The 11823-nt window shown below is 51.1% G+C and overlaps 1 protein-coding gene across 1 annotated transcript; it reads left to right on the plus strand.

Annotated features, from left to right (window-relative positions):
- Positions 1-1758: 1758 nt before the first annotated feature.
- On the plus strand, positions 1759-11672 carry Cnn2 (calponin 2). The gene is made up of 7 exons (XM_004654868.2): positions 1759-1889; positions 5173-5294; positions 7351-7417; positions 7513-7650; positions 9267-9383; positions 9524-9670; positions 10610-11672. Exons 1-7 carry the CDS (start codon positions 1827-1829, stop codon positions 10874-10876), a joined length of 921 nt encoding a protein of 306 aa, XP_004654925.1. The 5' UTR covers positions 1759-1826; the 3' UTR covers positions 10877-11672.
- The last annotated feature ends 151 nt before the right edge of the window (positions 11673-11823 follow it).

Consider the following 11823-nt stretch of genomic DNA (forward strand, 5'->3'; position numbering starts at 1 on the left):
TAGACAGAATGGGTACACTAGGGCCTCTAGCCACCACAAATGAACTCCAGACACATGTGCCACCTTGTGCATCTGCCTTACATGGATACTGGGGAATTACATCTGGGTCCTTAGGCTTTGCAGACAAGTGTCTGAATGACTAAGGCATCTCTCCAGCCCAATATCTTAAATTTTTTTTTTTTTTTGATTTTTTGAGGTAGGGTCTCACTCTAGTCCAGGCTGACTTGGAATTCACTATGGAGTCTCAGGGTGGCCTCGAACTCGCGGCAATCCTCCTACCTCTGCCTCCCAAGTGCTGGGATTAAAGGCGTGTGCCACCACGCCCGGCTCAACATCTTAAATTTTGATTAATCCTCCCACCCTTCCTTTACTCAATCCCTTACCCTGACCTCACTTAAGCCATTGTACCCCTAATAATCTGTTCATCTACATATATATATATATATCCCCCTATATCGTACCCTTCCCTTAAGTCCTCCCCTCTCCTCTCTCTCCCTTGAAGCCCCTTTCTAGCTATGAAAGCCATTCTTCATCAACATTGGGGCAAAAGCAGAAGTGGCTGGAGTGGCCTTGGGGTTGTGGGGACAGAGACATGATGACAGAGAAATTGGTGCACAGCATGGCCACATTGCAAGTCTGCTGCCAAAGAAAACAGATAAAACTTTTTTGTGTGTGTGAGGTAGAGTCTCACTCTAGCCCAGGCTGACTTGGAAGTCACCCTGTAGTCTCAGGCTGGCCTCCAACTTGTCTCCTGAGTTCACAGAACTATTTTATTTGTTTGAGAGAGGCAGAAAGAGAGAGAATGGGCATGCCAAGGCCTCTAGCCACTGCAAACTCCAGACATGTGTGCCACCTTACCTTGTGCACCTGGCTTTATGTAAGTACTGGGGAGTTGAACCAGGGTCCTTTGGCTTTGCAGGCAAGTGCCTTAACTGCTAAGCCATCTCTCTAGCCCTGTGTTTTAACCTTTTTTTTTTTTTTCTTTTTTTGAGGTAGGGTTTCACTCTAGCCCAGGTTGACTTGGAATTCACTATGTAGTATCAGGTTGGCCTCGAACTCACGGCAATCCTCCTACTTCTGCCTCCCTTGTGCTGATATACAGAGTCTCACTCTAGCCCAGGCTGACTCACTCACTCTGTAGTGCAGGCTGGTCTTAAACTCAAGGCAATCCTCCTGCCTTAGCTTCCAGATAGCTGGGATTAAAGGCCTGTGCCACCACACCCCAGCATGCACCTTGTATCTTCACGCAGCTATTCCTTTGCACTGCGAAACTCCTATTCACCCATCAAAGCCCCAGCTCCCAAAGCCCCGAGGCCTCCTCTGAAAGGCCCAAGTCCCAGTTAAGAGACTTCCAGGGAGAGCACACATTGTGCAGTGCCTCTAAATGACACAGAGGGGCTCTCACTAGACCCCCAAAAGGATTGAGGACTCTACCTCCCCCTCCATGGTACAGAAGGCTAAGGACCAGACAGAATGGGTAGGAGAGCCGGTCAGGAGCTTCCAGCAGGCGTAAGAACAGCAGACAAGCCACGTCTGAGCAGTCCTGAGCCCCTGGCCCGCCCTGCCTCAGTTTCTCTTAACTCCAGAGGGCATGATGGGCCCCTCCCTGCCGGCCACAGGGTCCCGGCAGCCGGTGTGGGTGGGGGGGACGACGGGGGGTGGTGCTGCTCAGGAAGTCTCGGCCGGAGGAATTCGGAGCTTTCAAACCTTATAAGGACATTTGAGCTCAGGGCCAATCAGCGGCGGGGGCGGCGCTGGCTGCCGAGCCCTGGTCCACCCTGCTCGGCGTCTCAGGACCCGTCCGTCCCGTCCAGTCCTGTCCCGTCATGAGCTCCACGCAGTTCAACAAGGGGCCGTCGTACGGGCTCTCGGCCGAGGTCAAGAACCGGGTGAGTGAATGCCCGGACCGTTCAGTAGGCAGGTTGGCTGGGGACAGTCACCCTCCAGGCTGGATGGGGTGGCTTTACTTCTTGTTGACACCTGGGGTGATTCTGCTGCCAATCCTAGGGTCTCCATCTCCCCAACCCCACATGCACCCCAGGGTTCCAAGCCAGCCAAACCCCCGTGTTCTGTGTGCCTTGACCGCTGCAGGGAGAAAGAGCGGGCCTCCAGGACCCCTGCACCTGGCCACACTTCCTCTTCGGGGGTAGTTTCAAGTTCTAGAGGAAGGGATGGGGTGGATGGCTTTTTAGGCAGTGTGATGGCACCCCAGTAATTTCCCTCCAGGTGGCTGAGGGAACGCCAAGCTGAGGGGAGGGCACCTAGATGTTAGATTGCTTTGCTCAAATATAAATGGACCCTAAAAGTGTCATCGCAGTGTGACCCTAAGGTGTCTCCTGAAAACACCAGGTGAAACCAGGGGAGACGCTTTTTCTCCAAGGTAGGGTCTCCCTCTAGCCCAGGCTGACCTGAAATTCACTATGTAGTTTCAGGGTGGTCTTGAACTCATGGCAATCCTCCAAACACTGCCTCCCACATGCTGGGATTAAAGGTGTGCTCCACCTGGCCTGGGGGACACTTGTTTTTAAAGATCCCCGTTCAGATTCTGGCTCAGAAAGGGACACTCTTGGAGACTCACATAGAAGGTTATCCTCAGAAGTGGGTGATTCCAGAAGCGGTGGCCAGGGCCAGGGTATGGGACCCTCTGCCACAAACCTCCCCCAAGCACCTGCACACAGCAAAGGTCTCTGACCAACTCCCACCGCAGACACGGGGGACCTCCATATTACTGAGGTGCATGGGGGAACCCTCCACAAACTGAATGTTGTTCCCAAGCCAGTTACAGAGAGGCTGGAATCTTATGTCCACCCTGGCTCAGATAGGTTGCACCAGCTTCCCAGTGCCCTGTGGCCAGGGGACTGACTGGACACCCCTCTGGGACAGAGAAGATGATGAAACTTACCCACAGGCAGACCAGCTGCTCCCTGGGTAGGCGAGGGGGACCCAGGTCAGAGGTGCCCAGAGCCATGGGGTGGGGCATTAGCCAGCCTGCAGGGTCAACACAGGGTCACATGCTTCTTGGAAGCTCAGAGACCTCTCTACCTGGGCTTGTGTGCCTCAGTTTACCCCCCTACTGGCTCATGTCTGGTGTCCCTCAGCAGCCACGCCCTGTAATCCAGGCCTCTGGGGAACAGCTGCTCCTAATTTAGCCAGGGCTGCTGTCGCATTCCTGCAGTTTGCGGCCTGGAAGAATGCTCTGAAGGGCTTGGGGTGGGGGAGGGAGGTGGCTGCCTGGGTCCCCCTGGTTCCTAGAGCTGCCAGGGACATGGCCCAGCTGGGCCTGGCACGCCTGGCCTCCCCCTCCGCCCACTCTCATTCCTGTGTTCCTGGGCGGCTCCCAGGTGGCCGTGGGAAGGGATCAGGTCGCCTTTGTCCCAAGCAGGGCCCTAATGCCACACTGAGGTTCAATGGCTAAGTGGGCCCTTGTGCAAATCCTTCCAAGTGGTATGGGGGAAACTGAGTCAGGAACCACCCAGGTCATCTGAGGAGCTGCCTGCAGGGTCAGGTGTCATTCCTCAGGTCCCTGGGGGGTAAAGAGGACAGAAAGGAAGGCCTGGTTCTCTTTGAGGGAAGGGGATGGGGTTTGAATTCAAGAGACCCCCCCCCAAGATGGACAGCCCAACCCTTCCCCTCCAAGGAGCCATCTGGGCTGACAGCAGCCCTGTGCATGCATTTACCTGGGCCCCTAACTCCTGGAGGACTTGCCTGACCCCAGCAGGGGACCTTGCTGTGGGTCTCAGATGTGGCCATGGGGACCAGCCCGTTTGACCCCCGTGGGAAGTTAGTGTGCATCAGAGGACCTGCAGCATTTATACCCAGCCACGGAGAGATCCCAGGAGTAACAGAAGGCAGAGAGAAAGGCTGGAAGGAGCTGGGAGGCATGGGCAGGGGCTGGTCGCCTCTGACTGGATTTGAAGGGAGACACCAAGCCATATGAAAACCTTAGTCAGTAGGGTCAGTCTGTGCAAAGGTCCTGCCTAACACTCAGGGAAGCTCTGGGTTTTATTCCTAACACTGTAAAAAGGGTGTGGTGGTAGCAATGTCTATCACCCCAGCACTCTGGAGGTAGAGGCAGAAGGATCAGGAATTCAAGGATCCTCAGTTTACATACTGAATTTGAGGCCAGCTTGGAGTACATGATACCCTATCTCAAAAACAAAACACGGAAGAAAAAAATAATAAAAAGAAATTTTTAAAAAGCCAGGTGTGGTGGCACACAACTTTAATCCCAGCACTAGGAAGTCCAAGGTAGGATCGTCATGAGTTCAAGGCCACCCTGAGACTACATAGTGAATTCCAGATCAGCCTCAGAGTGAGACACTACCTTGAAAAAAATAAATAAAAACACGGGCTGGAGATAGGGCTCAGTGATCAGTGACAGCACTTGCTTAGCAAGCTTGAGGCCCTTGGGTACCATCCCCAGCACCAAGAGCAAATAAAGAACCCGCCCCCCCACAAAAAAAAAAACACACACACACACACACAAGACAGGAATTAGATACCTGGTTGTCAGCAGCTGTGAAGTAGATGGATGACATCATGTGGACTGGGCTTCCTTTGAAATCAAAGAATGTTCTGGAACTCCATAGGAGTAGTGGCTCACACCCTGAGTCACAGCACTCTGAAGGCTGAGGTAGGGGTTCAGGGATAGCCTGGGCTTCAGAGTGATTTTCAGGTTAGCCCACTAGAGTGAGACCTTGCCTCAAAAACAAACACAAGGCCAGGTGTTGTAGCTCATACCTTTTAATCCCAGCACTTGGGAGGCAGAGGTAGAAAGATCACCATGAGTTCAAGGCCACCCTGAGACTGCTCCGTGAATTCCAGGTCAGCCTGGGCTAGAGTGAGACTCTATATCTCAAAAAAAACAAAACAAAACAAAACAAAAAAATTCAAAGACAAAAGCCCCCACAAAAGAGTGGTGATTGTGTGGTACAGTGGGCACTGAACCCTGCAGGCCCATGGTTCAAGTATGACATGACCTGTTCCCTCCCATGGAGGTAGACAGAACAGAGGGACAGACGCCCAGGAGGCACCACTGGAGGTTGGTGCTGGCATTTACCAGTGAGTTATGAGCACATCAGCTTAGGCATGGGGACCTCCAGGCCCACCGCCCCTCCCTCCAGCCGGAGGCCTTGTCCGTCCCAGCTTAGCCCCTTCCTTCCGCTCCTCCAGCTCCTGTCCAAATACGACCCGCAGAAGGAAGCCGAGCTCCGCAGCTGGATCGAGGGACTCACCGGCCTCTCCATTGGTCCTGACTTCCAAAAGGGTCTGAAAGATGGGGTTATCTTATGCACGTGAGTGTTCACACTTGACAGGCGCTTGTGCACGGGAAGCTGGCTGCCATCTTTCTTGCTTTTGCCTTCTCTTGTCATCTTAATACTCATCTGTCTTTCTTGTGCTTCTGCTTCTCCGGGACCGCCGTGCCTGGGCCTTCCCTTTCACGGACAGCCTTTTAAACCTCTGGAAGCCTTTCCTACTTTCCTATTCAGCTATCATGCAAATACTCCACAGTTTTGCATGCTTAAAAAAAAGCCAGCTGGGCATGGTGGTGCACGCCTTTAATCCCAGCACTCGGGAGGCAGAGGGAGGAAGATCTCCATGAGTTCAAGGCCACCCTGAGACTACAGAGTGAATTCCAGGTCAGCCTGAGCTAGAGTGAAACCCTACCTCAAAAAAACAAAAACAAAAAACCAAAAAAGGCACGTCTTTAATCCCAGAATTTGGGAGGCAGAGGTAAGAGGATCACCATGAGTTCAAGGCCACCCTGAGACTACATAGCGAACTGTCAGCCTGAGCTAAAGTAAGACCCTGTCCCAAGGGGTTGTAGGGGGACAACCAGCCAGGCATGATGGTGCATGCTTTTTTTTTTTTAATATTTATTTATTTGAGAGAGGGGGAGGAAGAATGAGAGAAAGAGGCAGATATAAAGAGAACAAGTGCACCAGGGCCTCCAGCAACTGCAAATGAACTCCAAACTCATGTGCCACCTAGTACATCTAGCTTACCTGAGTCCTTAAGCTTTGCAGACAAGTCCATTAACTGCTAAGCCATCTCTCCAGCCCAGGGCATGCTATTTTTTTTTTTTTTCTTTTGAGATAGGGTCTCACTCTAGCCCAGGCTGACCTGGAATTCACTATGTGGTCTCAGGGTGGCCTCAAACTCACAGCAATCCTCCTACCTCTGCCTCTCGAGTGCTGGGATTAAAGGTGTACACCACCATGCCCAGCCTGGTGCATGCTTTTAATCCCAGCACTCAGGAGGTTGAGGTAGAGGATCACTGTGAGTTAGAGGCCAGATCAGCCTGGGCTAGAGCAAGAGTCTACCTTGAAGCCCCCCGCCTCCAAAAACAAAAAAGAAAAAGAAAAAAGAAGAAACAATTAAGGGCTGGAGAGATGGCTTAGCAATTAAAGCACTTGCCTGCAAAGCCAGGTTCAATTCCCCAGGAGCAACGTAAGCCAAATGCATAAGGTGGATCATGCATCTGGAGTTTGTTTGCAGTGGCTAGAGGTCCTGACATGCCCATTCTCTCTCCTTATCACTCTATTTGCCTCTTTCTATTTCTCTCTCTCAAATCAATAAATATATTAAAACAAACAAACAAAACAATGAGGGGCTGGAGAGATGGCTCAGCTGTTAAAGTGTTTGCCTAACAACCTGGGTTGGAGCCAGGCGTGGTGGTGCACGCCTTTAATCCCAGCACTTGAGAGGCAGAGGTAGGAGGATCACTGTGAGTTTGAGGCCACCCTGAGACTACATAGTGAATTCCAGGTCAGCCCCGGCTAGAGTGAAACCCTACCTAAAAAAAAAGTAACAACCTGGGTTCGATTATCCAGTACCAATGTAAAGCCAGATACACAAAGTGGCACATGCATCTGGAGTTTAGTTGCTGTGGCTAGAGACCCAATCACATCCCTTCTCTCTGTGTCTGTTTCTCTTCTATCTCCCTCTCTGCTTGTAAATAAATAAATATTTAAAAAAAAATCAAAGATGGGTGTGGGGGCACATGCCTTTAATCCCAGCACTCAGGAGGCAGAGGTAGGAGGATCACTGTGAGTTCAAGGCCACCTGAGACTGTAAGACAGCCTGGGATGGAGCAAGATCTTACTTCAAAAAAAATCAAAAAACAAAACAAACAAACACACACACACAAACGAAAATTTCAACTCCCCTAAAAATCACTGGATTAAGATTTTCTTCCCACACGTGTGATTTGTGGAAGTTTTGTTGGCTTGGTGGGTGAAGAGTGCATCTCAAGAAGAGAAACTGAGGCTGAGTAGAGGAACCGAGCTTGGCATGAGCTCAGCCGGGGATCTTCATCACTAAGGGAGATTGCCATCTTGTATGTCCCAGGCTCATGAACAAGCTGCAGCCAGGCTCAGTCCCAAAGATCAACCGCTCCATGCAGAACTGGCACCAGGTGAGGCTTGGCTGACAAATGGATGGGCATGGGGACCCCCTTGGTAGCTGGGTAGACTGAGGTCCACTCACCACCCTTCCCCTGCCTTCTCCCAGCTAGAAAACCTCTCCAACTTCATCAAGGCCATGGTCAGCTATGGCATGAACCCTGTGGATCTGTTCGAGGCCAACGACCTGTTTGAGAGTGGAAACATGACGCAGGTGCAAGTGTCTCTCCTTGCCCTGGCTGGGAAGGTAAGGCCCAGAGAGGGTCGGTAGCCATCTCAGAGCCACACAGCAAGGCTAGTGTAGGTGAGTGGAGGTTTTCTTTCTTTTTTTTCAAGGTAGGGTTTCACTCTAGCTCAGGCTCTCCTGGAATTCACTATGTAGTCTCAGGGTGGCCTCAAATTCATGGCAGTCTTCCTACCTCTGCCTCCCAAGTGCTGGGATTAAAGGCATGTGCCATCACGCCCAGCGAGGCGAGGTTTTTCTTTCTTGGCTTGCAAATATTACTGATGATGGACCAGACAGTCCACTCCAAGAGTCACACTGGGGATGAGGAGACACCTCAGCAGTTAAAGGTGCACACTTGCAAACCATGCTGGCCAAGGTTCAGTTTCCCAACACCCACATCAAGCCAGATGCACAAAGTGGCACATGTGTCTGGTGTTCCTTTGCAGTGGCAGGAGACCTTTTGCACCTATCCTCTCTCTTGCTCTCTCTCCTTCCCTCCCTCCCTCTCTTTCACAAATAAATACAAACATTAGGGGTGGAGAGATGAGTGCCTAACAGCACATGTTCTATTCCCTAGTACCCATGTAAGGTCAGATACACAAAGTAGCATATGTGTCTGGAATTCGTTTGTAGCAGCTGAATGCCCTGGTGTGCCCATTCTTTCTCTCTTTCTCTCTCTGTGTCTTCTCTCCTTTCAAATTATATATATATAATTTAATGATTTAAAAAAATGTAAGCTGAGCATGTGACATATGCCTTTAATCTCAGCAACTGGGAGGCAGAGGTAGGATCAGTATGAGTTTGAGTCTACCCTAAGACCAAATAGTGAATTCAAGCTCAGCCTGGGCTAGAGTGAGACCCTACCTAGAATAATTAAAAAAAAAAAAGTGTCACACAGTTAGACTGGAGAGATGGCTTAGTGGTTAAGGCACTTGCCTGCAATGTCAAAGGACCCAGGTTCCAGTCCCCAGGACCCATGTAAGCCAGATGCACAAGGTGACATATGCATCTGGGGTTTGTTTGCAGTGGCAGGAGGTCCTAATGTGCCCATTCTCTCTCTCTGCCTCTCTTTCTCAAATAAAAATAAATAAATAAATAAAAGTGTCACACAGTGGAGCTGGAGTCAAAGATAGGCAAATCATTTGTGTCTTGAGGAATTAGGTTTCTGTGTATGAATCTAGTTTAAGCCAATGCAGAGAGGGTGAGAGGGACAGCATTCCAGGAGGAGGAGGAGGGCTTCACTTTGGGGCCTGGTGGAGGCCATGGTGGCTGTGGGGTGGGGAGGGCAGGGAGGGATGTGAGAAGCACAGACATAACAGGCAAGGGAGCTGGCACATGTTTTCTGCCCCCCCCCCTCTTTCTTGTTGTATTGCTTTGTCCCTTAACCCACTGAGACAAGGCTGCCGGGGACTGTGGAGAAGGGGTGGGGGAAGGTGGGCTGGAGAGATGGCTTAGTGGTTAAGTGATGGTGGAAGGTGAGAGACAGAGAAGCAAAGGTGCTTGTTAGAGCTTTGGCCTGAGCACCTGGATGATGGGAGGTATTAGGAGCAGAGCCCAGCAGCTCTGTTGGGAGTGCTGGATCCCCAATGATGGATGAGACTAGATTGAGGGTTGCTCATTTTCCTCTCCACCCCCAGGCCAAGACAAAGGGGCTTCAGAGTGGTGTGGACATCGGAGTCAAATATTCAGAAAAACAACAGCGGAACTTTGACGATGCCACCATGAAGGCCGGCCAGTGTGTCATTGGACTGCAGGTAACACCCCTTCCGCAAAGCCCACGGGTTCTGATGGGGTTCAAGCCCACTTCAGCTCCTGAACCCAAACCTCTTCAGGAGGGTCTAGGGCACTGCAGGGCCATCCTGACCTCCCACCACCACTGCAATGCCTCCCACAGATGGGTACCAACAAGTGTGCCAGCCAGTCAGGCATGACAGCCTACGGGACCCGGAGGCATCTGTATGACCCCAAGAACCACATCCTACCACCCATGGACCACCGCACCATCAGCCTCCAGATGGGCACCAACAAGTGTGCCAGCCAGGTGGGTCCCAGCCGGGCACAACCACCTCCACATTGCTCGTGCCTTAAGATCTACCCTCAGCTTCTTACCTTGCTGTTTGTGCCTGGGAAAGTGACCATCCCACTCAGCCTCAGTTTCCTCCAAAGAATCAGACATAGGTTGACCCCAATATGACATTGTTGTTGGGTTTCTTTCTTTTTGTTCATTTTATTTATTTGAGAGCAACAGACACAGAGAGAAAGGCACAGAGAGAGAGAGAGAATGGGCGTGACAGGGCCTTCAGCCATTGCAAAGGAACTCCAGATGTGTGTGCCCCCTTGTGCATCTGGCTAACGTGGGTCCTGGGGAATCAAGCCTTGAACTGGGGTCCTTAGGCTTCACAGGCAAGTGCTTAACCTCTAAGCCTCCTAGATCCACTTAAAAAAAAAATTAAGGGCCGGAGAGATGGCTTAGTGGTTAAGGCACTTGCCTGCAAAGCCTAAGGACCCAGGTTTGGTTCTCTAGCTCCCATGTAAGCCAGATGTACATGGGGGCACATGCATCTGGAGTTTCTTTGCAGTGGCTAAAGTCCCTGGTGTACCCATTCTCCCCCTCCATCTCTAATAAATAAATAAAAATTATTTTTTTAGAGAGGGGCAGATATACATAGAGAGAGGGAGACACCAAAGCTTCCAGCCACTGCAACCTGAACTCCAGATGCATGCTGTACCTTGTGCACCTGGCTTTATGTGGGTACTGGGAAATTGAACCTGGGTCCTTTGGCTTTGCAGGCAAGCGCCTTAACCACTAGCCATCTCTCTAGCCTGATACCTACTAATTTTGTTTTGTGTTGTGGGGGTTGAGACAAGGTCTCAGTATGTAGCCTAGAGTGACTTGGAAATCACAGCATATCTGCTTCAGCTTCCTGAGTGCTGGGCTGATAGATGTGAACCACCCTGACTCCCTCTCCTCCATCTCCAGGTGGGCATGACAGCTCCAGGGACCCGGAGACACATCTATGATACCAAGCTGGGGACAGACAAGTGTGACAACTCTTCCATGTCCCTACAAATGGGCTACACGCAGGGTGCCAACCAGAGTGGCCAGGTCTTTGGTCTGGGCCGCCAGATCTATGACCCCAAGTACTGTCCCCAAGGCCCGGCTGCTGATGGGCCTCCAGCCAACAGCACCTGCCCAGGCGAGGCCCAAGACTTCCCAGCCTTCTATCAGGAAGAGGCTGGTTACTGAGGCTCCCACAGCAGCTCCTGGAGGTGTTGGGTTTTTCTGTTTTTTTTTTTTTTTTTTTTTGAGACCTGGTCTCTCTCTAGCTGGCCTTGAACTGAAGCCTCCATCCTCCTGCCTCAGCCTCCCCAAGGGTTGGATGATAGGCGTGAAGACACCATGCATGGCATTTTTAAAAAGCATGTTCAGTTCAGTGTTGCTTGATATATGTTTATGGGCATTTAGGCAGCTCAGGCTGTTTTTTCTCCCCTGTGCCTTGCTTTCTTACCAGAAGTGAAACTCCAGAGACAAGAAGGTCCCCCTGGAATCCCCAGGCTGTAGCTTCCCAGCAGGCTGTGGGAGCAAGCTTTGTGTCTGTGTGTGTACGCATGCGCGGCCTTGACCCCCAGTAGTTTCCGGCTTCTTCATCTCTTTCCCCAGCAGCTTGTGGTTTCTTAACCCATGGAAGTTTTTAGCAGTTTGAAGAAATAAAAATAAGCTTTTTTTTTTTTAAATGAGGTGGAGATGGGGGCAGAAAGCACTGGGTGATTGGCCAAGACTCAGGCATTTGAGGAACTGTGTTTCCCTCAGCGGACAAACTTTGCCCCACCCTATAGCTCTGAAGGGAACTGAGGTCCTAATAGGACAATGGAATTGTGGGTGAGGGAAAGCCAGATGTGTCTCCTGCCCCTTACTCTCTCCTAGGCCTCTGTTATCCCGAGTGCTGCACACCACCCACCCAGGGCCCTGCACCATTAGATAATGTGAAATACTGAGTGTGGACCAAAGTAATAAAAACCTTTCTGTGTTGAAGAAAAGGCGATCCCTCCCCAGCGAACATGTCTTTAATTTGTGTGCGTGTGTGTGTGTGTGTGTGTGTGTGTGACTGCAAACTCCAGATACATGTACCACTCTGTGCATCTGGCTTTGTAAGGGTACTGTGGAATCGAACCCAGGCCTGCAAGCCCCATAAG

The sequence above is a fragment of the Jaculus jaculus genome, chromosome 15, assembly GCF_020740685.1.
Source record: "Jaculus jaculus isolate mJacJac1 chromosome 15, mJacJac1.mat.Y.cur, whole genome shotgun sequence".
NCBI classification, from domain to species: domain Eukaryota; kingdom Metazoa; phylum Chordata; class Mammalia; order Rodentia; family Dipodidae; genus Jaculus; species Jaculus jaculus.

Coding starts and splice junctions, on each gene's coding strand:
- Cnn2 (XM_004654868.2), top strand. CDS start 1,827: ATGAGCTCCACGCAGTTCAACAAGGGGCCGTCGTACGGGCTCTCGGCC. Junction 7,418..7,512: donor CCATGCAGAACTGGCACCAG/GTGAGGCTTGGC, acceptor GCCTTCTCCCAG/CTAGAAAACCTCTCCAACTT. Junction 7,651..9,266: donor TCCTTGCCCTGGCTGGGAAG/GTAAGGCCCAGA, acceptor CTCCACCCCCAG/GCCAAGACAAAGGGGCTTCA.